Source organism: Lissotriton helveticus, chromosome 1_1, assembly GCF_964261635.1.
Source record: "Lissotriton helveticus chromosome 1_1, aLisHel1.1, whole genome shotgun sequence".
Taxonomy (NCBI): domain Eukaryota; kingdom Metazoa; phylum Chordata; class Amphibia; order Caudata; family Salamandridae; genus Lissotriton; species Lissotriton helveticus.
This window is the reverse complement of record NC_136057.1, coordinates 1,918,510,550-1,918,536,586: the sequence shown is the minus strand read 5'-3', so window position 1 is coordinate 1,918,536,586 and position 26,037 is coordinate 1,918,510,550. Positions and strand designations below refer to the sequence as shown.

Here is a 26,037-nt window from a genome sequence, read left to right as displayed (position 1 = left end):
ACATCTGCCTTTGAAGTAAGTTTGTGGCTTGATATTTGTCATGCCATGTGAAGCTCTTTTCTGTACCATCATCGGAAAGTCACATTTATTTTATTTTAAGCCAACATTCCTTGTTCAAGTCACATGTTTTGACTTATTTCCTGAAAGGTTTACAGCCTTTGTTTCCTCAATGGAACCTCAATCTAGTCCTAACGTTTCTGAGCCACTACCTAGCTGACCTATGCGACTCCTGACCCTGAAAACTTTCTTCTTGATGAACATTACATTGGCCAGAGGGCCAGCAAGCTACAAGCTCTGTCGGTCTATCCTCTGTACACCAGCTTTTTCCCTAACAAACTGGTTCTTAGGAAGCACGCCTCTTTCCAAATGAAAGTTATCACCATATTCCATGTTGGCCCGAGCATCACTCTGCCTATGCCATTATTCCAAGGAGGAGGAGTGATTTCATTCTCTGGATTCAAAGAAAAGCCTTTCATTCTACTTTGATCACACCAAAGATCATTCTGAGGATAATCAGTTGTTCAACGGGGTCACTGTATCAAAGAAGGACAAGGCTGTGCAGAAGTAGGCCATCTCTCAATGGTTTGTACTCATCAGTAAGATCGGATGCACACTATCTAAAAGCGGCCTGTAAGGGCCTCCAGGGCTTTACAGTGATGACTCTGCAGTTAGAAGTCTCTATCAGAAGAACCAGTTGAGCAACTTTTATGTAGAATTTTTTGGCAGAGACCCTATTTAACTACAGATTCCTCACTGACCCTCCCATCCTCCCCTCTCTGCGAACTTGACTCTTCCCCCTATGATCCCACTAAAAACTGCACACTGGTCAAAACCGACTGATATTCATGGGGCTAACTGTTTTTGGCTTGGAAATAGTCACAAAAGAAACTGATGTCTGCATGCCGGTTAGGCATTTATGTGGGCACCGCGATACACTTCCAATGCAGACGACACTGACACAGAGCTATTCGATGCTACCTACTTGCAATCAGAGATACTGGTCAAGATTATCCAGATCAGATGGCTGCGGAATAGACTAAGGTGAGGAGCCTGTGGTTAGATAGAGTTTCTATCTGAAAAACCATTACAGAACGTTAGTAACTTGTTCACACCACTTCTACATACATTTTTCATGACTTTGCTATGCGTTCTGATTGTGAGGTACCCCTTTGGCAGATCATACGTACTGTGAAAGGTATTTGAAGGTAGCTGTTCACAGATCCAGGAAGATTTCAGATTTGCTGACAGCAATAGTAACCAGGTGGTATGTTAGTAGAAGGAAGAAAGACCAACGATGCCATGGGCTTCTGATTTTGTTTTGGGTAGAAATAGGTAGCAGGTACTTGGAAATATACTTAATTAGTTCAGATAGTGCCTGAAGGAATGTAACAATAAAATTGACCCATAAGCGATGTACTATGAGACATAAGAAATTTCTCCTTACTCAAGCTTTGAGTTAGAGCAGTGTGTTTTCTTTGCATGAGTGAAAACATTGGTTATTGAATGGACTTTTAGGATTCTAACACCTAGAAAAAATGTCCACTGTTCATCCTTCAGTCATTGTCCTAGGGCACTTGGTCACTTTGCCTGTGTAAAGGCCGAAGACCGACAGTGTAAGACAGAGTATAACATAGCTTCAGATTTACGCTTTATTGTTTTGTTTTAATGATGAGAATAGTTGGATGGAATTTATGAACCAACTTTCTCATGAGATCAGTGGCTGAGCCCTTTCCAATGTTAGATGACATTATCAAAATGGCACACTATATTCTTTAGTGATAAGATCTTGGCAGACATTCTTGTGATGTTTCTTGGACCAATACCACCTAATGATGTTGTGATCCATAAACATATGGCTAAGGTGCACAGAAATGGAGGTCATTGGTATTTTAATTTCTCTTCTAGCGTTATTTGTCCAGAAGGATGCCTGAAACAGGAAGTTGCAGTGTGGGGGACTGATATCTACACAGACGTAAGTTTATCTGTTGAACACATCCGTCTGATGTGTTCAGCGGTTTTTGTAACTACACAGGAAATATGGCAAACTATGCAAACTTTTATGCCCCATGAAGGGGAAGGTGAATGTGAATGCCATATTTTCTAATTTTTTCCAATTTTTCTTCAGGACTCTTCCATCTGCAGAGCCGCAATCAACGCGGGGAAAGTCAGCAATGCTGGAGGCAGAGTGAGAATGGAGAAGAGGCCGGGACAAAGCAGCTACCAGGAATCCACCCGGAACGGAGTAACAACCCGGAGTTATGGTGCCTGGACAGGATCTTTCATTTTTACCTCAGCCAACATCGTATTCCCACCCACAAGCTCTCCTGAGCCTCCCGAAGGTAAAACTGAGTAATCTATCAAGTGTGTAACTGTTGATATCTTCATCGCTGTCTTTTATTTACTAATATTTATAATTCAGTTCTGTCTGAAAGGTCGTTAAGCAGAACAGGGCCTAGTGAGGTGTTAAGCGATGAAGCTGTGAAATGCAAGATTATAGTTTACAGATGACCTGTTATGTTTTGGAGGCAACACTTTGATAAATATGGAAAACAGTTTTTGTTTTGAGAATGGGATACATTAAATGACTTTGGTAACTGACGCGATTACATGGGAAACTACTACAGTAACATTCCAATCACAGCTACTTCCGTTCTAGGCAGCTATCTAGCATGATTGCAGCATCAGCATATTTATAGCAGTTTGAGACTTGAGGGAATAGAACATCTGTGTCCACACAACCTGTTCTTGAAGGGTTGGACACTATTAATGGTCAGCAAATGTGATTGGAAAGTAATAGGTAGGGAGAGAATGGTGTTTGGGAAATATCTTCTTGCCTTTCAGTGGTAAAGTGTTTGCTGTTCCCTGGTTCTCTTAGAATTGCTTTTGACAAATGAATACTGAAACATCGGTTAAACTTGTGGTTTTCACTCTTGAAACCATTGATACAAGACATCTTTTCAGATGATCTCCAAGTTTAATAATTGTTTTCGCTTTTTTTCAGTTTCTGTTCAGTGCAGCACCACAGCAAGACAGCTAACTCAAAGTACAGCAGAGTGAGTACAATTGCCTTTCTTTAAACATAAGTTTATTACATAATTGTATGCATTTCCCTTTCAGAGTCTACCAAACCCACTTGACCTAAATTAATTCAGATTCTTTAACACTCACTGACTAGACAAGACAGCACTATACCCTTCCGTAGAAAGCCTTTACTGGCTAATTACATCAACCTCATCCGAAACAAGACTTTAACCTAGGTACCCAGGTGCCAGTTGTGTGAGGCTGGAAAATACTACTTTTTTTTTTAGAGAAAACTAACATGGATTCTGGGATGAAGAGGAGTGGTTTACAGGCACGGCACTGAACACAAGGATGTAGGTAACTGGGTTTTTCTTGCAGTAGCCCACCCAACCTTTTGCTTAGTATTTGATGCAACTTTGTCTGAAGTGCACTTGGCTCCTGCTAACCAGGTCCCCAGTGCCAGTGTTCTTATCCCAAAAAAAGAAAACTGCCCAATTGATCCCCTATTGGCCGGGCCTTTAGCACCTCTGGAGGACCCTATTATGTGGTACCTCTAGTACCTAGGGTATAGGTACTAAGAAGTGTCCCCAAGAGCTGCAGCATATATTGCGCCGCTCTAAGGGATCCACCACCTTGTCATCCAGACTGCCACTGCAGACTGTGTGACAAGGTGCTCAAATAAAGTGAAAATATGACATGGCACACACCTGTGTGACATGACCCTAACATTGCATGTAATATTTGTAAATCACCCCTCCAGCTGACCTTATAGCACTAAGTAGGGTGCATTATATTTCAAGTGAGGAAGTATCTACACGAGCAGATATGCCCCTGTGATGTCTAGTTCCATTATTAGGTATTACAAGTGAACAGGGAAGCCATCTTAAGGTATGTACTGGGCACTGGTCAGAAGGAGCTTCCCACCCAAATAATGGCTTCACCTAAACAGATGGTGTTTGGTATTGAACAAGCCCACATTAATAAACTCACACAGATTCCATTGATGGATTTATTGATACATGCATCCAGAGGGTACGTCTTACCTTAGAGGTACACCCTTAATCCTACTGGTTCTTTAATTTGCTGGTTGACTGGCACAGTCCAGATTGCCCACACTTATGAGTTTCTGACCAAATAGAAGGTGAGAGCCATGCTCTTTGAGGTCAGAAACAATGCCTGCTTTGGCGGGAGGCGTTTACACCTCTTCCTCCGCCGGGAAGGCCAGTAAATCAGCATATCAAGTCAGGAGGCTTCAAAGGCCTTTGCCACCTTTGATAAGGGACCAGAGCTTCCCCAGACAGAAGAAATGCCACCCCCTGTCCTGGGCACATCTTACTAGACTCCTCAAAACACTGTGCCTGCCCTTACAACAAGGTGAACTATCCCTTCACTTGGGTTTTTCAAACAATCTCAGTAGTGGGTATATCTTACTCCTACTACCAACTTCAGTGTCTCATGTCACTCTTTCTTTGCATATCCATGTCTAAAACCACGTATGTGTGTGCAAGCTAATTCCTTGTGCTATACTTCTCTCTTACTCTACCCTTCTCTGGTGAAAAAAGGGGAGGGGAGGTTGGCACGCCTCACGGGAGCAACCACCAAGGGGGATTTGTCAAACTGGTTCTCGCTTGACTCCCCGCTTTATCATCATCAGCAGTTGCCAACCTTGAAAATAAAGGGGATAAAACTGTGCACAAAAAGAAACTCAGTGTAGTTATGTGAATGACCCACCTAAGTGATAGGGCCTAACCTCCAGGTTATGAGTTATAGGACCTATTCGGTTAAAAAGAACTGGGCTCCACTAGCACTTTCCACTTTATTCTTTGCCGTGTGCCTGTTCTAATAAAAACCAACATGTTTCATCGCCGCGTTATACATTACCGGCGATTTCATCAGGGTTGTGTCTGGGTCAGCGTACTTCTTGCACTTATCGTATTAATTTTCTCCCTTTATTGTACCTACATGCACATATGGAAATAAAAGTATAACACACACACATATATTACAGTTCGGCCTTCGTAACTCAACAGGGTATGTTCTGCCACCATTACAGAAAACATTCTTATACATTACCAGGTAGCCTTATGTTGAGGTGCATACCAGGCTCCCGTAGAAGAAATTGCTGTTAAAAGAACCTCCTTTATCCATAAGCTGGTCCGCGTGTTCGCCCTTGGGTCGATATCTAAAAATCGAGTATGTTATAATTGAGTATGGTACTGTATAGTTTCTCAATATTCTTCTCTAGAAAGCACATTTTTTGCCGTTTTCCTGTGCTCCTCCTGTTTCTCGGTATAGCTGCCCTTGCCTCTGCATGTACCGGCTGTGCTATCCCATAAAAACATATTCTTTTGAATGACACTATTGCTCGTTGGCTGACACGAGCCTTGTGTTACAACCGCGGTCGGCAGTCGGTGCACTCAAATACTCCCGTGTTGTTACCCAGTGGAGCTAACTCATATTCATTTCCCTCTCTCGCCCACAGCGTCTATGTCCTCCTTACCGCTTGTGCAACCTGCTGTGGCCTCCGCTCACCCTTCTCGCTCGCGTTCACCGTACGCGCGGCTGTTATTTAGACACCCCCCAAGCGGCGCTTCCTGGTCACGTGACTGTTACGCTACGTGAAGGTGGCGTGATTACCTATGCTGGCGGGTCGGCCATATTGGAATGGGGCCCTGAGTGCAGTGTGTATCTCTACAGTGCATATCACTCTGTCATATTTAACTTTAATCAGGCCCGTTATTAATTGGGGACATACGGATTGTTTATACTTTTAATGGATCAGATTCTGTCTTTCGTGTCAACGAATTTGAATTAATTACGCGTTCCGCGTTCCACTTATATATTCTGTATGGGGGTTGCTTATTGCTCTATATTTGTTACTGTGGACCTCGTAGTCTGTGGTCAAGTAGATCTTGTCTCTCACTTTTGATGTAATGGAGGTAATGTGTGCTTGCCTCCTGCACATTTTTCTTAGAGGTCTACTGTCTTTGTGTCATTATTATGTGCACTGGCATCAGTAATGTGATCAAATTCAATGAAATTTGTGCCATTCGATAGTATCGTTCAATCCCCGATCGGCTGTACATTCTTCAAAAATCCAGCGGGCTTCTTTTTTATGAAGGATGTTGTCCATGTTGTATTGGTGCCCTCGTACTGTTTCAATTACTATCCAACGCAGATCCCTGGGTTGGTGTTGATGGTTCACGAAATGCTGTACCAGCTTAGTTGTCAATTTCGCCGTTTTCAGGGTACTAAGATGCTCCTGGATCCTAATCTTTATTTTTCTAGAGGTTAATCCAATGTAATGTAGCTTACATGGGCAGGTAAGTCTGTAAATCACATTGGAGGTGTTGCAGTTGCTAAAGGTGTTCAAGTGCCATTCCTTCCCGCTGGTTCTGGTGAATGATTTCACTTTGCTTGTGAGCCCGCAAACTGTACAACTGCCGCACGGATAGTGCCCTGGTGGAATATTGGCTTCTTTCACCACCGGAGCTGCGCAAGAGTGGACCAATCGGTCTCTCAGGCTTGGGGATCTTTTGAAGGTGAACCTGGGTTGTGGCATCTGCTTCAGGCTGGTGTCTAGTATGTGCCAATGTTTCTTGATTATTTGGCGAATCTTGGTAGATTGGGGGCCAAAGGTGGTAACAACTGGTATACATTCTTTCTTTTCTCTGATTTGCTTCGTGAGTAAGGCTTCTCTAGGGGTGTTCAATGCCCGTTTGCGTGCTTGTTTCACTATTTTGGTAGGATAAGCACGGTAAGTTAATTTAGCTGCCAGTTCTTCTGACTGTTCGAGGTAGCTAGCTGTCGTGGTACAGTTTCTTCGGTACCTCATAAACTGTCCTACCGGGAGATTGTCCCGGAGGGCTCTTGGGTGGAATGATCTGTAATGCAACAAAGAGTTCTTGTCCGTGGGCTTCTGATGAACCGTCGTTATCAATGTGTCCTCTGTTGCATGTATGTCCAGATCCAAGTAGGTGGCCTTCCGTCGGTCTATGTTCCAGGTAAATCGAAGGCACTGGTCCAGATTATTGAGCCAGGTGAGGAACTGGTCCAACTCATCCGCAGTTCCCCTCCAAATACACAGGATGTCATCAATATATCTCTTCCAGAGGACAATGTTCCTCTGGAAGAGATTAGATTCATGATGGATATAATTAGTCTCGAATTGCCCGACGTAAATACACGCCAGGCTAGGGGCAAATGTGGCTCCCATCGAGGTCCCCGATATCTGGAGGTACAGTTGATTTTTGTACATGAAGAAATTGCGGGTAAGTGCCAGTTCTATGCACTGGAGCACGAACGTTGGTGCCGTGTCATAAAACCATTCACATTGCCCCAGGGCACGAGCTGCTGCCACCAGCGTCGCCTCCTGGGGTATATTGGTATACAGTGACTCTATGTCAATTGTCACTAGGAACTGTTCCTCGGGGTTGTAAGTAGTTGTTTCCAGGTACCGTAGGATGTCTGTGGTATCCTGCACATAGGACGGTTGTGTTACTACGCATTCACGTAAGAAGAAGTCCGCGAACTGCGATAGTGGCTCGAGTATCGAATTTATACCTGATACTATCGGGCGCCCAGGGGGGGGTCGCTGAGCCTTGTGGATTTTTGGCACTATATAAAAGGCCGGAACCCTGGGGGATGGGTTAATCAGGAATTCTGCCTCTTTTGCCGTTATCCATTTCTTCTCTTTTGCCATTGTGACTAGTTGTTGGATGGTTGTTTTTAGCTCTTCATTTGGATCTCGTGTGAGAGGGTGATAATGTTCTCTTACCCCCAATAATCTGGTAATTTCTGCCTCATAGTCTGTGGTGTTCATCACCACCACCGCTCCGCCCTTATCCGCCGGTTTAATGGTGATAGAGCTGTTGATCTGTAGTGATTTGATAGCCTTCCAATCCGTTTGTGACATGTTGCTGTGTGTCATCTTGAGCTGTTTTTGTTCAAGTTCTGTGATCTCTTTAAGAACTTTTTGTTCAAATACTGTGAACTCTGGTCCCACTTGGTGATTCGCAGGGGTGAAAGTTGAAGGACGACGTAAGTCTGTACTAAAAGATTCCGACATCGGTGGTTGTTCCTTTCCTTCAACTAACAAAGGAAGAGATGAGAGTCTTAAACAAAGGCTTGGGGTTTGTCCCCACCCCACGACATGACAGTTTCCAGTTAAGGGGAGAACTCAATGGGGTTTTCCGAAAAATCAAACTCCATAAGTTTTTTGAAGGAAAGGAACAACCACCGATGTCGGAATCTTTTAGTACAGACTTACGTCGTCCTTCAACTTTCACCCCTGCGAATCACCAAGTGGGACCAGAGTTCACAGTATTTGAACAAAAAGTTCTTAAAGAGATCACAGAACTTGAACAAAAACAGCTCAAGATGACACACAGCAACATGTCACAAACGGATTGGAAGGCTATCAAATCACTACAGATCAACAGCTCTATCACCATTAAACCGGCGGATAAGGGCGGAGCGGTGGTGGTGATGAACACCACAGACTATGAGGCAGAAATTACCAGATTATTGGGGGTAAGAGAACATTATCACCCTCTCACACGGGATCCAAATGAAGAGCTAAAAACAACCATCCAACAACTAGTCACAATGGCAAAAGAGAAGAAATGGATAACGGCAAAAGAGGCAGAATTCCTGATTAACCCATCCCCCAGGGTTCCGGCCTTTTATATAGTGCCAAAAATCCACAAGGCTCAGCGACCCCCCCCTGGGCGCCCGATAGTATCAGGTATAAATTCGATACTCGAGCCACTATCGCAGTTCGCGGACTTCTTCTTACGTGAATGCGTAGTAACACAACCGTCCTATGTGCAGGATACCACAGACATCCTACGGTACCTGGAAACAACTACTTACAACCCCGAGGAACAGTTCCTAGTGACAATTGACATAGAGTCACTGTATACCAATATACCCCAGGAGGCGACGCTGGTGGCAGCAGCTCGTGCCCTGGGGCAATGTGAATGGTTTTATGACACGGCACCAACGTTCGTGCTCCAGTGCATAGAACTGGCACTTACCCGCAATTTCTTCATGTACAAAAATCAACTGTACCTCCAGACATCGGGGACCTCGATGGGAGCCACATTTGCCCCTAGCCTGGCGTGTATTTACGTCGGGCAATTCGAGACTAATTATATCCATCATGAATCTAATCTCTTCCAGAGGAACATTGTCCTCTGGAAGAGATATATTGATGACATCCTGTGTATTTGGAGGGGAACTGCGGATGAGTTGGACCAGTTCCTCACCTGGCTCAATAATCTGGACCAGTGCCTTCGATTTACCTGGAACATAGACCGACGGAAGGCCACCTACTTGGATCTGGACATACATGCAACAGAGGACACATTGATAACGACGGTTCATCAGAAGCCCACGGACAAGAACTCTTTGTTGCATTACAGATCATTCCACCCAAGAGCCCTCCGGGACAATCTCCCGGTAGGACAGTTTATGAGGTACCGAAGAAACTGTACCACGACAGCTAGCTACCTCGAACAGTCAGAAGATCTGGCAGCTAAATTAACTTACCGTGCTTATCCTACCAAAATAGTGAAACAAGCACGCAAACGGGCATTGAACACCCCTAGAGAAGCCTTACTCACGAAGCAAATCAGAGAAAAGAAAGAATGTATACCAGTTGTTACCACCTTTGGCCCCCAATCTACCAAGATTCGCCAAATAATCAAGAAACATTGGCACATACTAGACACCAGCCTGAAGCAGATGCCACAACCCAGGTTCACCTTCAAAAGATCCCCAAGCCTGAGAGACCGATTGGTCCACTCTCGCGCAGCTCCGGTGGTGAAAGAAGCCAATATTCCACCAGGGCACTATCCGTGCGGCAGTTGTACAGTTTGCGGGCTCACAAGCAAAGTGAAATCATTCACCAGAACCAGCGGGAAGGAATGGCACTTGAACACCTTTAGCAACTGCAACACCTCCAATGTGATTTACAGACTTACCTGCCCATGTAAGCTACATTACATTGGATTAACCTCTAGAAAAATAAAGATTAGGATCCAGGAGCATCTTAGTACCCTGAAAACGGCGAAATTGACAACTAAGCTGGTACAGCATTTCGTGAACCATCAACACCAACCCAGGGATCTGCGTTGGATAGTAATTGAAACAGTACGAGGGCACCAATACAACATGGACAACATCCTTCATAAAAAAGAAGCCCGCTGGATTTTTGAAGAATGTACAGCCGATCGGGGATTGAACGATACTATCGAATGGCACAAATTTCATTGAATTTGATCACATTACTGATGCCAGTGCGCATAATAATGACACAAAGACAGTAGACCTCTAAGAAAAATGTGCAGGAGGCAAGCACACATTACCTCCATTACATCAAAAGTGAGAGACAAGATCTACTTGACCACAGACTACGAGGTCCACAGTAACAAATATAGAGCAATAAGCAACCCCCATACAGAATATATAAGTGGAACGCGGAACGCGTAATTAATTCAAATTCGTTGACACGAAAGACAGAATCTGATCCATTAAAAGTATAAACAATCCGTATGTCCCCAATTAATAACGGGCCTGATTAAAGTTAAATATGACAGAGTGATATGCACTGTAGAGATACACACTGCACTCAGGGCCCCATTCCAATATGGCCGACCCGCCAGCATAGGTAATCACGCCACCTTCACGTAGCGTAACAGTCACGTGACCAGGAAGCGCCGCTTGGGGGGTGTCTAAATAACAGCCGCGCGTACGGTGAACGCGAGCGAGATGGGTGAGCGGAGGCCACAGCAGGTTGCACAAGCGGTAAGGAGGACATAGACGCTGTGGGCGAGAGAGGGAAATGAATATGAGTTAGCTCCACTGGGTAACAACACGGGAGTATTTGAGTGCACCGACTGCCGACCGCGGTTGTAACACAAGGCTCGTGTCAGCCAACGAGCAATAGTGTCATTCAAAAGAATATGTTTTTATGGGATAGCACAGCCGGTACATGCAGAGGCAAGGGCAGCTATACCGAGAAACAGGAGGAGCACAGGAAAACGGCAAAAAATGTGCTTTCTAGAGAAGAATATTGAGAAACTATACAGTACCATACTCAATTATAACATACTCGATTTTTAGATATCGACCCAAGGGCGAACACGCGGACCCACTTATGGATAAAGGAGGTTCTTTTAACAGCAATTTCTTCTACGGGAGCCTGGTATGCACCTCAACATAAGGCTACCTGGTAATGTATAAGAATGTTTTCTGTAATGGTGGCAGAACATACCCTGTTGAGTTACGAAGGCCGAACTGTAATATATGTGTGTGTGTTATACTTTTATTTCCATATGTGCATGTAGGTACAATAAAGGGAGAAAATTAATACGATAAGTGCAAGAAGTACGCTGACCCAGACACAACCCTGATGAAATCGCCGGTAATGTATAACGCGGCGATGAAACATGTTGGTTTTTATTAGAACAGGCACACGGCAAAGAATAAAGTGGAAAGTGCTAGTGGAGCCCAGTTCTTTTTAACCGAATAGGTCCTATAACTCATAACCTGGAGGTTAGGCCCTATCACTTAGGTGGGTCATTCACATAACTACACTGAGTTTCTTTTTGTGCACAGTTTTATCCCCTTTATTTTCAAGGTTGGCAACTGCTGATGATGATAAAGCGGGGAGTCAAGCGAGAACCAGTTTGACAAATCCCCCTTGGTGGTTGCTCCCGTGAGGCGTTGCCAACCTCCCCTCCCCTTTTTTCACCAGAGAAGGGTAGAGTAAGAGAGAAGTATAGCACAAGGAATTAGCTTGCACACACATACGTGGTTTTAGACATGGATATGCAAAGAAAGAGTGACATGAGACACTGAAGTTGGTAGTAGGAGTAAGATATACCCACTACTGAAATTGTTTGAAAAACCCAAGTGAAGGGATATTTCACCTTGTTGTAAGGGCAGGCACAGTGTTTTGAGGAGTCTAGTGAGTAGGGGGCAGCCTGTACCCAGTCCAAATCCCCTTTGGGCCCCTTGTTGTTTGGACTGGGCACATCTTACACCAGGACAGGTGGAAAAATGAACTAAGCAGAAGGTCTGTTCAGCCTCAGGCAAGTACCACCCCTAAGATGAGCTACCTGAAGTGCACATGACTAGGAAGATTCCAGCATCTTAGTTTTTGACTACATTAGGTCCTTTGGGTGAGGGCTATGCCCTTCTCCACTCTAAGTGGTCAAAAAGATAGCCCATTTGGGTACTTCCCTAGTCTCCCTGTCACGTCCTTAAATACTGTATTTAGGTGACACCCCTGTGTCGTGACCAAAGATTTTTTTAAATATCTTTTTATTAAGCTTGACAGTAATCATATACATTGCACCTTTCTCTTTTCTATGCCATTATCCAACACATTATACAAGAATCAGGGGATAACGAATTACAGTTACAAGTATGTCACATCTCTGAGTTCATTTCTTCGTATTTCTAGTTCCACCATTGGTGATATACATATACTTCCCCAGTATACATTCCTTGCTTTCCACTTCTTATCCCACTTTTTAGGGCAGCCACGGGTTGTGAATACTTCTTTTTCTGCCACCATACACCTATCGAGCTCTTTCGCCCATACCTGGATGGATGGTGCATCCGCCGCCCCCCAATTTCGTGCTATCTCTGGCTTAACTAATGTATATCCTAGTGTTGTCATCTGTTGTTCAATTTCTGTGTGGTCTGTGGCTGCCCATATGCTAAGTAAGCCCAGCTCCGGTGTAAGAGCTAACTCCTTCCCCAGTGCAGTTTGAATGTGAGTTGTGGCTCCCTCCCATATATGCTTTACAGCAGGGCAGTACGATATCCTATGGTAAAAGGTGGCCACTTGTTTGCACCCCCTAAGACATAGCGCATCCATCCTGGTGCCTATTTTGACCAGGCTGACCCCCGTCAAATAGGATCGGTGTAGAATCTTGAGCTGAATCAGTTGGAAGCAGAGGGTGATAGCTGCTTCTCTAGGGGACATCAGGGCTGCTTGCCACTTCTCATCATCAATAGTCCCCAGGTCACTTTGCCACTGCTCTCTGAGTCTATCATAAGTATTGGGCAAGTTATTACATAATTTTTTATAGGTTAGGGATATGGCTTTCGAGTGCAGTGGCCCATCCAGAAATCAATCCTCTAATGGTGACGACTCTGGTATGTCTTTGAAATGTGTGAAAACCACCGTAAGGGCGTGTCTAATCTGTAGATAGTGAAACAGCTCCCCTTGTGCCATTTGGTAACGCCCCCTGAGTTCCTCAAAACTAAGAATAGAACCCTCTTTGATCAAATCTCCCACCACTGAGATCCCGGTCATGTCCCACTTGTCGAACCCTGGTTGGTGACATAGAGTGCCCAGTCTCTGGGCTTGCCACAGTGGTGTCGCTTTTGTGAGTGTATTTGCCCAGCCTAAATGGGAATTCTCCTGGTGCCAGATTCCTATTGTGTAAAAAGTAGGCTGAATATATTTATCTAATATATCCCAAGTAGCTGGACCGCCCAGTTTGGTAACTGTGCAGCACATATGCTAGCTCATTAGGGGAGTGGTATATCCAGTGGTTCACCTCTACCAGCTGTGAAGCCCAATAATAGAGTTTAAGGTCAGGAAGGGCTATGCCCCCATCATACCACCCTTTCGTTAACTTTTTTAGTTGCACACGAGGGGCCCTGCCATCCCACAACAGCGAGCGGTCCTCACTCTCCACCGCTGTGAAATATGTATCTGGGACGTGATTCGGACAGTTCTGGAGAATGTATAAAAACAGCGGGAGAGCCAGCATCTTAGATGGCAGTGTGGCCTAATAGGGACAGAGGCAGGGACCTCCAGTGTTTACATCTGCTCGCAACCGGGCCAACGGAGAGACCATTTTACGGCTATGAAACAGGGCCGGATCTGACGTGACATAGATTCCCAGATATCGGAAACCATCCCTAGCCACTTCTATCATACAGTTCGCCGGAAGACGAGGAACCTGTCCTCGAAGCAAAAACAGCACAGACTTGCTCCAGTTGATCACATAGCCGGAATACTTTCCAAAGTTTGCGAAGATATTCAGAACAGCATGTATGGATTTATAGGGGGAGGCAAGATACAGCAGTATATCATCAGCGTATAATGATATTCTATCCTCCTGATCGATGGTCCATTTCAGCCCCCTTACCATGACCTCAGATTTAATGGACAAAAATGAGTGGACAAAGAAGACTGCTGACCCAAGAACAGAGGAGCACAACTGACTTGGCGTCAAGCTGGCCTGCCAGTTGCATCTGACCCTGTGCAGACTCCAAGAAACCGGAGGATTGCAAGTGCTTCACTAATCACCAGAGAAACTCCCTTGGAGTAGAGGAGGTACTGCCCTGAAGCCGCATGCACCAAAGAAGCAAGGTATGGTTCACCGTTCTGCTGGGTTGCCTGAAGTGCGCATGACTAGGAAGATTCCAGCATCTTAGTTTTCGACTGAATTAGGTCCTCTAGGTGAGGGCTTTGCCCACGTACACTGTAATTGGACAAAAAGGTAGCCCATTGTGTATTTCCTTAGACTCCCTGTCACGTCCTTAAATACAGTATTTAGGTGGCACCCCTGTATCGTGATCTCAGATGGTCAAAAAGGAGTGGACAAAGAAGACTGCTGACCAAGAACAGAGGAGCACAACTGACTTGGCATCAACCCAGCCTGCCTGTTGCATCTGACCCTGTGCAGACTCCAAGAAACCTGGAGGACTGCAAGTGCTTCACTAATCACCAGAGAAACTCCCTTGGGGTAGTGGAGGTACTGCCCTGCAGCCGCATGCAGCAAGGAAGCAAGGCCTGGTTCACCGTCCTGCTGCTTACTGGTACTGCTGATGCTGAAGCCACCAAGGAAGAGGTCAGTGTGCTTCTACAGTTCGGATCCAACCTCCCTCCAAGTGTAGGGATATCAGGACCGGCTGGAGCTGCGCAGTGCCAATACCTGTGTCGCAGGGTTTCCGTTCTCCCACAGAACTGTGCATAGAGATTTGGAACCTCGGTGAATTAGGGTGACCCAAAACTCACCTCAGTACCCAAAACCCCTTACCAGGCTAGCTACAGTGTCTCATTGGTCATAACAAACTCCCAATGTTTAGACAAACCAGAACATGAACTTACGATACCTCAGGTTACGTGGAACACATGAACACTCTTTCGTTATACAATCATTTCAAACCAGAACGTGGAGTAAAGGAGGACACGTGCACATTTGAAATATTTATTTACTAATGCCGTTTTCTCAAACGCAGTATCTTAGATAATACAAGGAAGCATATTATCAGAAGCAAAGTTATCAGCATAGTTACTAGTCCATAGAAAGCAAAAGGTGACAGCATGCTAATATGCTGTAATGAATAAGCGTTAACCACACCTAATTCTCACCCTCCCTAACTAGCATATTATATTAATATCTAAGAAGGTCTCTTTGGGTTTTAGCAGGGCGGGCTCATACCTCAAGATCCTAGAATGAAGAGATCACATCAGAATACACCAGCTCTCTCTGCATGCGAACCGCATCAAGTGTGTGTGTGTGCTCTAAGCAAAGCAATATAAAACGCGCCTAAAGCCAGAATTTGGCAGGAGCTGCACTTATGTTATGTCTATGAAGGTGCGGAGATCAGACTTCACAACAATTCTGTGTCGAGTTATCCTTGAAGCTTCAGCACTCTCTGTACAGACATAGTTTACTAAGCAAAGCTGATATCAGAGCAATAACATATTATTCTCATGTAAATCACAACGCTCTTGTAGGTTGAAAGCTAAATCAACAATTAAGTGTCGTGTGCAGAAGCAGCAAAAGGAAAAATGGCGTTTAAACATTTAATAAGCCCACGCTAACTTAACACAATATATAGATAAGCAGTAACTATATGACACCCCCCCTATGATCCGAGCACGGATAAGATAAGATAAGGGCCTCTTCATGAAAACAGAGTTCAAGAACGATGAGCAATGTTTATAATTTAAAAATCGATGGAAAAAAATTCCATGAACCAATTCAAAAAATTCAAAATGTCAATACTGTGTTCTCCAGCACTCAAGTCAATAGGTCTGGGAGGTGAAAAAATGCAAAGAAAAAGATGTCATGATCAGAAACCAAGAAAGTTTTTAGGGCAAGACCGAATATGCAAAATATGCAGCAACAGCCTCCAAAATGAAATCACCATCTTCATCCGAAAACAGTTCAGCCATCCAATTCAAAAGTGGGAAAGAACATACGTGCTCTTCTAGTACCGGAGCCTCTATCACCATCAGAGGACAACTCGGTGGGTTTTCAAGAAAGCTCTGTGCCAAGAAATCTTGCGCTGCTGTGAGTATGTTCCAAGGACCCATTAGTCCATGCATCAATGCCAAGGCCATAATCCTATCGCCAGAACAAACCAACTCGTGAGCCACGACGGGACACATCAGCTGATTAAAATCGACGTCAGGAGAAACCGTCTTGCAGAGACACAAATCAATGGCCCAGTCAAAATCACAGCTCAGGCAATGAAATACAGGCTGGACACAGGTGAATAGGAAAATCGAAACGATAATCCAAACGCCGTGCTTAAAGTCGCAAGCGGCAGTGTGCCATAATATTCAAGCATCCTGTTGCAAAACAGTGCCAGGAGGGGCTGCGCGGCTTCTTGAACAGGAAGGGCATCCATATTTAATGAAACAAAAATCACCAGAACGCCTGCCGCTAGTGCCGGTAAAACCAGGAATCCACCAAATAGACTTGAAAAAATAGAATGGAAGAAAGCAGCAATGACTCCAAATATTTTCTCAAATGAAGTCACGAGACCACTGCTAACTATTTTTAAAAAGTGTGCCAGCCCCGTCGTCGAGGACGCGTTAAAGATTGAATGAAACAGTTTGCTGAAATGCAACGGTAAATCAGTATTTAAAAGGGCCTGAACCTCTGTACGGGTGTTAGCTATGTGAAGCACGAATGTTTCTCGAGCCGAACTCAAGGCCACTTCTTTTTGGGACAATAGAGCTCTTATTCTGCTCATGCCATTGAACTCCACTTTCAAGGTTGGGATGCGCGGCCAGATGGAAACATCCCCGTTCCCATGCGTGGGTGGGTACAGTACATTTTTGCAGCAAACTACACGTTCAGATACAGTTACCATATAACCCACACCTTTAATTAACCCGCAACAATCCTCATTATTCAAAAGTAAATAACTCCCGTTCGCCAGTAAGGTAAAAGTGGGGACGATAGCTGGAACTGGCGTTCCCTTCAAAACACAGGCTAAATTTGGCCGGTCCTGGTTACAAGAACCATGCAATTGTATGTGTCTACACATCAATGAGTGATCTGGTGTTTCTGGACACTCCTCCCCATTCAGATAAACCTCCTGTCCGTCCTTCAAACATCTGTAAGTAAAAGGAAGGGACCAGACTTCATGGAGAAACACACTACCTAATGGTTCATATCGACCTATGGCAACATATTGCATACAATTTGTAAATGTATACAAAGCAAAAGGTAAAGTTATCAAACCGTGGATAAGCCATGTTGCAGCGGCGACCTCTGCCACGGAAAAAGGCAAGGACTCCAACCTCTCAATATGTAACATTGAAAATGATGCATCTTGCATGGAAAGCAAGCGCTGTTTGTCAGTTAAATTGAAGGGGGCAAAGAGAGAGGAGACATTCATGTAGGGTCATGGCACTTTGCCAGATTTCAACGGCTGCAGGGTCCACGCAAATTGCATGATAGAACGCAATTGATTTTGACCATGGTACAATACAGATACTTCATCCTGCACAATATCCACTATAGAGGACACAATATTATCTAACGTGTAAATGCGGGAAGAAAGCATGTTAATACTATTATCTACCACAGCAAGCACTTTTTCCAGATTCGCTTGATCAATAGCTCTAAGGCGTGTTGCCGCCTCAATCTGTGATGTCTTCCAGATTTCATTGTAAATAGCATATATCCCTCTTTTTGATCTAACACTAGCCGGGACTTTTATGAAATCATTTAAATCTACATCTTCATTCAGCTTTGCAAGATGTAATTTAACAGCAGTCAATGTAGAATGTTTTAGCCAATTTTGACAAAACTTGCCCACAGTGTAAGTCGTGACAGAATGTTCAGTGTCAAAACGTGGATCAGGTCTGACCTGCTTAAAGCCATCAGACAAACCCAGAAAACGGCGCTGGCATGAATCAGCACTTCTGTGCCACACCAGCCAACCTTTTGAATCCAAACTGGATATGTTAAAGGATGAATTAAGCAAAAGGGTCTGCAAGTCCCTCATTGAACACTGAGTGTAATTACTCGAGCCAGAATATTCTTCTAACTCAGGGATAGTATGAGCATTACATTTTTTAGAAGTAGCCAATCCAAAGCATGTTGTCTGCGAAATAGAGGAATTCAAAAACAACATTTGGTTTGGGATGAGGCATGCGCGGTGCAAAGCCACTGTGCCTTGTACCTGCCAGCTTTTAGAACCCCAAACAGATTTAAGGTCCACTATTTCCTTCCATAATTCATAGCCGCCAACAGCCAGCTGATCAAGAAAGGACTTCGAGTACAATAATTTGGTATCGGTAAGTCTAACCTTGGACATAGGCTTCTGTGTCATTTTAAAATAAAAGGACTCTGGATTGGACTTATTGAAGTCAGTAAAATATGTGTACTTTTTCAAAAAAGTATTCGAACTGCCTTGTTTAGGAGCTGGGCAATGCTCCCATTGTGTATAATTTACAGTACTCCTTCTGGAAGTCGTTTTATGCAAGAAGTGATTGCCAAAATGTTGAAAGCAAAACAAATCACAAATCTAAGTACAAATCTTCAGCATCAAAGGCAGCATAGTATTTTAAATCAGAAAACAAAGCTTCTACGGCCTGAACATCCCAATCATCAGAACGTATGTTTTGTTTCACTACATCCCCCATGTTCACTCTAAGCACATTAGGGACATTAACAACCTCTGTAGGGCCATGAATTTGAAATCTAACCGCATCCCACACAATCCCATCTAAGACAGGCCAAGCAGTGATATTAACAAATGCCAAGTCTCTTTTCAGTCTGTGTGCAGAATGTGACGAGGAAAGTGGTGCCAAAGTTCCATTGAGATGACGAATGCATGTTCTCTCCTCGACATAATGTCCATTGACAATTCGAAAAAAATAAAACACAAAACCAATTGACATAAAAAGGTAAATAGAAAAAAGCACCACCCAAATATATGTCCAAGGGGGAATCAAAAATGTTTTTTAAATAGGCTGGCATAAACTGCAAAACGTGAGGGTTTCTTCGAGGCATTGGAAACAGTGTCAAAAGAAAATCTGGATTTTGTGGCCAAACGTGTTTGCAGGTCAGGTATAGATAAGTCAGTGGGGTAAGCGTAGTCTATTTCATTATGGTCTGTACCAGGCAAAGTACTTAATAGAGGAGTGGAAATTGCAGGCAATTCGATGGCCACTTCAGGTTCAGTAATAGAAGCAGTGGCCAAAACAGAATTTCTCACAATGAAAGGACAGGAGACTGCCGGTGTCATGCTAAGAAGAATCGGCCATTCTGTGTATCTTGACATTGTCAATTGAGATAAACCTGTTTTCCTTACGACCAGGAAGTGGTGGTAAAATGACTGTTTTGTGCCCTTCACCCCAAGGACTGGAACCGGAGCTCGATAGGAAGGACCAAATTCTTTCTTGTTATCGATCTTCTCTCGAACCAGTTCTCCAACTTGGGGTAGCCAGCCGACTACCGGGATCTGCAACGCAACATCCGATGTGGAGGGCAAATGTTCCTTCGCAAGACTGTCTCTGGTCTTTTGTAGATCCTGTAAAACTTTGCAATGTTCATCTACGTCAAAGGTTGTGGCGCGAGCCACGCAGTCTAGACCGTCAAGGTCAGGGACGTACATCTTGATGCCAAAGAGCATTTCGTATGGGGTCCGCCCACCCAGAGACCTTCTAGGGAGATTATTAAGGGCACGCTGCACGCCATTGAGGTGGGCCAGCCAGTTTCTGCCAGTGCCTATAACTCGAGCTGTCAAAGATTGCTTTAAATCACGGTTCATTCGCTCCACTACACTATTACCCGCAGGTCTGTAGGGAGACGAAAACGTGACCCGGACCCCCATCGAAGTCATGGCATCCTTATACGCCTTAGAGGCGAAAGCCGGACCCTGATCCGAATGGAAGGTACCACAGGCAAAAATCCCTACAAAGATACGCAAATCCCTTATGACAGTCCGTGAATCAGCGCTGCGATGGGGCCAAACCCACACAAAGCGTGTGCATGAATCAACTGCTACTAAGATGTACTTATACGCAGTATCATAGGAAAAAGGACCGCAGTGATCTAAATAAACACAACCTAGTGGTTTATTAGAAATGTACAACTGTGTCTGTGGCGGACGCGCAGCAGTCGAAGGTTTAATCTGCTGACAAATGTCACATTGAAGGACATAATCTCGCGCCTGTTTGTACAGTCCCCGCCACCAGAACCGTTGTTGTAATTGAGCTACAGTGGCCGATACGCCTGCATGCGCAGACGCCACACCTTCATGCGCCGCTGTAATCAAGCTAGCTCTGCGATCCGAGTTGGGAATTAAACGTTCTCCATCTGCAGGAATTTTCACAAAAGGAACCTTTTCGGGACTTAAGTGGTATGTGTACTTCGAAGGGAACCCCGTAGGATGTTTACCTCCCTTCTCAGTGGCAGCAACAGCCGCCAAGATGTCATCATCAATCTTACTTTTGGACCGTGTAACTGCTGCAACTAAGTATGTAGACACCGCTGATTTCGCTGCTTCATCAGCAAGCGAGTTACCGACAGCGTGGACTCCAACACGCTGATGGCCGAGAGTATGAATCACAAAAACGAGTGGCAACTTAATCTTAAGCTCAGCCACCCGAACCCAGATCATCTTATGTTTTATTGTGCTACCCTTGGAATCACGAAAATCATTCTGAATCCAAAAGAACAAGTTCTCATTGTAAGACTGGACACAGTAGTAAGAATCACTTACAATAAGAGTAGTCACACTAGGATCCGCGTACTCCAACGCTAGTAAGAGAGCACGAAGCTCTGCCAATTGTGCGGTGCAGTCCCCTAGAGTCTGCGTGTGTACCACCCTGGACTTGAACTCATCGTTCACCATGGCACCGACCACAATGGCGCATGCGGAAACGTGGGCGTGTTTAGAGCCATGCGCAACCTACACCGAACCATCAGTGTAAATGATGCAATGGAAGTCCTCCAAAGGTCGCATAGCTAGAGGAGCAGGATGAACGAACTCATACTGCAAGTACTCTTGCGACCGTAATGAGGCGTCAAAAATAAACGTGACATCCGTGGACGTCAAGGAAGCAGCCCATTGAATCCACTGAGGGTGCAAAGCTTTAGAATTCGGTACACTGGCTTTCGTAACTGCCTCCAAATGAGGACAAGGTGTAACTACCAACATGCCTTTTCCCTGTGACAGAGCACGTTCCTTAAGAATCGCCATCTGCACAGCCGTTAAAACTTTCTCCACAGTGGAAAACCGCATTTCAGCCGAAGTGTACAAGTGTGACTTGTAAGCAATAGGTACTGTGTCTCCTTCATTAAAAGTGAGGTACGTGAAACCCACTGTCCCAGGAATAATTCTTATCACCAGGTTGGTGTGGTTATCACGAGTCAGTAAAAATTTTGAAGCGAGCAGATCAGCCTGCAAGGATTGCAAAACGGCTGAGTGCTCAGGCAGCCAGCATGATTTGGAAAAAGTTGGTTGTATCAAAGCATACAAAGGCTTGATACGCTGGGTATATTCCGGAATGTATGTCCTCCCGAAATTTAAAAAGCCCAGTAAACACTGTAATTTTTTCAGTGTTGTAGGTGCGCGCAATTGCGCGCATTTCTCCAAGAAGTGAGGAGCCAAACCTCTACCTTCATTGTTGAGCTCATAGCCCAGGAACAACACTGTGTACTCCGCAATGTGCGATTTTGCAAAGTTAAATTTGTAACCCATGTCTGCAAAGTTACAAATTATCGAATTCACACGGCACAGATGCTCCCAAATTTCGTCGTCTGTGAGATATATGTCATCCACATACGAGCAAGCATCAGGGTTGATCCTCTCTAAAAGAGAGACTATGCGGGCGGTAAAAATACCAGGACTATTCTTATAGCCCATTGGGAGACGCCGAAATTGTTCTTGGACTCCAGCGCTTGTAAAACTGGTCCATTGGGAGCTAAAGCTATCCAATCTGTGGGCATAGAAACCGTTGGAAATGTCAAGCGTTGTTTTAAAACGCTTACGCACCAGACTATAATTCAAGGAAACCGTTTTAGAAAGATTCAAGCTTGAAAAGACCTATTTCAAAAATAGGTAGGTTTTTCCGACACCACCGTTTTCCGGAAACGACAGTGAAGGGGTCAAGGTTTGAATGATATACTACTCGAGTGTCATGATATAAGACCACCAACGGTTGGGCGCCATGTCGCAGGGTTTCCGTTCTCCCACAGAACTGTGCATAGAGATTTGGAACCTCGGTGAATTAGGGTGACCCAAAACTCACCTCAGTACCCAAAACCCCTTACCAGGCTAGCTACAGTGTCTCATTGGTCATAACAAACTCCCAATGTTTAGACAAACCAGAACATGAACTTACGATACCTCAGGTTACGTGGAACACATGAACACTCTTTCGTTATACAATCATTTCAAACCAGAACGTGGAGTAAAGGAGGACACGTGCACATTTGAAATATTTATTTACTAATGCCGTTTTCTCAAACGCAGTATCGTAGATAATACAAGGAAACATATTATCAGAAGCAAAGTTATCAGCATAGTTACTAGTCCATAGAAAGCAAAAGGTGACAGCATGCTAATATGCTGTAATGAATAAGCGTTAACCACACCTAATTCTCACCCTCCCTAACTAGCGTATTATATTAATATCTAAGAAGGTCTCTTTGGGTTTTAGCAGGGCGGGCCCATACCTCAAGATCCTAGAATGAAGAGATCACATCAGCATACACCAGCTCTCTCTGCATGCGAACCGCATCAAGTGTGTGTGTGTGCTCTAAGCAAAGCAATATAAAACGCGCCTAAAGCCAGAATTTGGCAGGAGCTGCACTTATGTTATGTCTATAAAGGTGCGGAGATCAGACATCACAACAATTCTGTGTCGAGTTATCCTTGAAGCTTCAGCACTCTCTGTACAGACATAGTTTACTAAGCAAAGCTGATATCAGAGCAATAACGTATTATTCTCATGTAAATCACAACGCTCTTGTAGGTTGAAAGCTAAATCAACAATTAAGTGTCGTGTGCAGAAGCAGCAAAAGGAAAAATGGCGTTTAAACATTTAAAAAGCCCACGCTAACTTAACACAATATATAGATAAGCAGTAACTATATGACACCTGGGGTACCGGACCCCTTTCTGCAACAAAGTTTTGTTGTGCTCAGTCTGGACATCAACACCTAGGAAAACCAACCTGCACGTTGAGGGACTTCCTGGACAAAGACCCACATAAAGAGTAGCCCAGCTATCCTGTTTGGCCCCCTACTGCAGAACCAAAGACAACGCGTGAGTTCCGGACCACCGCCACCCGAAACATCAAAATGCCTCTGCACCCGTGCCCCACAGCCCAAGGGAGGTGATAGTGCCCACAACGTCCTGAGACCCAAAAGAGCTGAGCCCAACCTTGGATCTAGCCAGACTGGGCTTTCAGTCCCGCCTGCAGCCTCTTTCTGCAGCCCCCTTCAACCGCTAGTGACTCCAGCACTCAACCCTACACCAAAAGACACCACAGGACATGAGCCTGATAGCCAGAGTGGCCAACGGTGTCTCTACGTGCCCGAGCATTTCCAGGGTCGATCCCCCATCTTGGTTCCCCCAGACAGAACTTCCCAATCCCTGCTTGCAGCCTCTTTCTAACTGGACTGATCCCCATTGAAGTGAAAGGGGCACCTGATGCTGTAACACACCTCTGCACCCATATGCCTCAGAGCCTGAGGTGGCCTGTTGGTGTGGCCTTGGAATTTGCTCAATACTCATCTTGACTCCAGGAGAAGGGTCCTTTAATTTGCTGACAAGTGCCCAAATGCAATGCAATACATGTTTTCCCCAATAGGATATCATTACCGCTCGAGAAATGACACTGTCAATTGATCAATCAATGAATCAAACAACTTTATTCGGTTGACAGCCATAAAACCATAAGAGTTCCCATATTCATAAAAACAGTGCTAAAAATTAATAAAACCATTCATCCAGATCAATACAAACAAGCAGTTAATTTATAGGAAAAAATGCCCTTAAAATCAATTCTCCAATAGGGTCAATTATTCGCATAGACCTAGAGTTAGATAGAGTCCACGAACTGGCGGTTATTGTATCACTAGCAGGGGGCAAATTATTAAATTACCCTCCAAAATACTGCCCTCTAGTCAAAAGATGCCCTACATTGTTAACTTTTGAAACATAAAAAAATTCTTAACTCGAAAAGAACTTACCTGATTCTGATGATCTTAGTATCCACCTTCATATAAAAAGAAGTATTATTATTTATAAATTGGTGTTGGATTTCTTTATTGAATGTGAGTCTCACTTACTGCCTTTTTGTGTGCAATAAATGCTTAGCGCTACCCTCTGATATGCCTAACTGCTCACCCACACTATCACAATAGAGAGCATTTGGGGTATCATTCAGTCAGTAAAACCTTATTTGATTTTTCATGAAATCACAAAAGTATACACGTAAGAATACATAAAATTAAAAATCATAAAAAGGCAAGTACGGTGTTATGAAAAGTTAAAAGACCTAAAAAAATCACAGCATAAAACAAGCTGAAAAGGACCAGCCCAAGTGAAAGCACTGGTTACAAATCCCGCCCCTACATAACCCCAGATGAAAAGCGGATCAGATACAAACAAACAGTGGGAGATTTTGACAATTGAAGAAAGAGGAAAACAAGCGTAACTTGGTTAACATTCATGGGCAAAAGGAGTGGACAGATAAATCAATGGATAGATGTTTGAATCTTGGACATATAATGACTATATGACGAGTGTCAGGGAGGGAATTATCATCACAAGTACATGCTGGAAGATATGAAACTTTTCACCCAAATCCTTTGGACAGCAGGAGTGGATGGATCAGGTTAAGTTTAAAATAGGTTAACACTCTATGATACAAATTAGACCTCTCAAGCAACATATACGGCTCCAGACTGGGAACTGATTTCACCATAAGAAAATGGTGCATAGTGCGCCTGTAGCAGGCCACGGCCTCACGGTCTGCAGCTGCCCTGTCGTTGGGACCATGTGTTAACCATGAGATGTCCCTCCTTACTATACTTTCCAGGTTGGTGAAAAGCCAAGGATAGCCCAAAGAATTGAAAATGCGCCTGACATATGCAAGCGAGGGAATACTCAAAATACCACCCAGACAGAGCCTCTTTCAACCAGATGGACAATCAAAATAACATGGGACAAAGCCCAGTCAGATCAGTTTTATACTCCAGGCCCACATCCTCATGTAGAATCTCAGAAGAGGTACCCGATGGGACTTTGAGAAGATTTATCAAGAAGGAATTCTCGACTACCTGGAGCTGGGAAGCGAGCACATAGCCCCAGATATTGCATCCGTAACAAGGTAACAAAACACAGTTTGCCTGGAAAACTTTAATCATTGCCTTCACAATGGTGTGGTCCAGATGCAATGCTAGGAGGCCAACCCCATTGATAGCCGATTTAAACCTTGTAGAATATTTCTTTAACAGGGGTTGCCAAGAAATTCGGGAATCCGTGAGGATCCCTAAGTATGAAAAATGATCAACCCTGGTGATATAGTGGCCCTTAACTGAAATTCCTACGGATATGGTGTTCCCGGGACCAACCACCATAACATACGATTTAGAATAATAGGTAGAGAGATTCAGTCCATCCATTTAAAGAACAAAAATATCTAAAAGATGATAAAGGCCCTTGGCTGTTCCAGACATGAGAATGTAGTCACCTGCGTATAAAAGAATAGGTAGA

The 26,037-nt window shown here is 44.3% G+C and overlaps 1 protein-coding gene across 1 annotated transcript in view; it reads left to right on the top strand.

Annotated features, from left to right (window-relative positions):
• Positions 1-26,037, top strand: part of LOC144754936 (uncharacterized) — a 403,817-nt gene that overhangs the window by 197,357 nt on the left and 180,423 nt on the right. Inside the window, exons 10-12 of the mRNA XM_078643299.1 lie at positions 1,906-1,972; positions 2,126-2,339; positions 3,002-3,053. Coding sequence (XP_078499425.1) covers positions 1,906-1,972; positions 2,126-2,339; positions 3,002-3,053 — 333 coding nt within the window. The remainder of the gene's footprint in view (positions 1-1,905; positions 1,973-2,125; positions 2,340-3,001; positions 3,054-26,037) is intronic.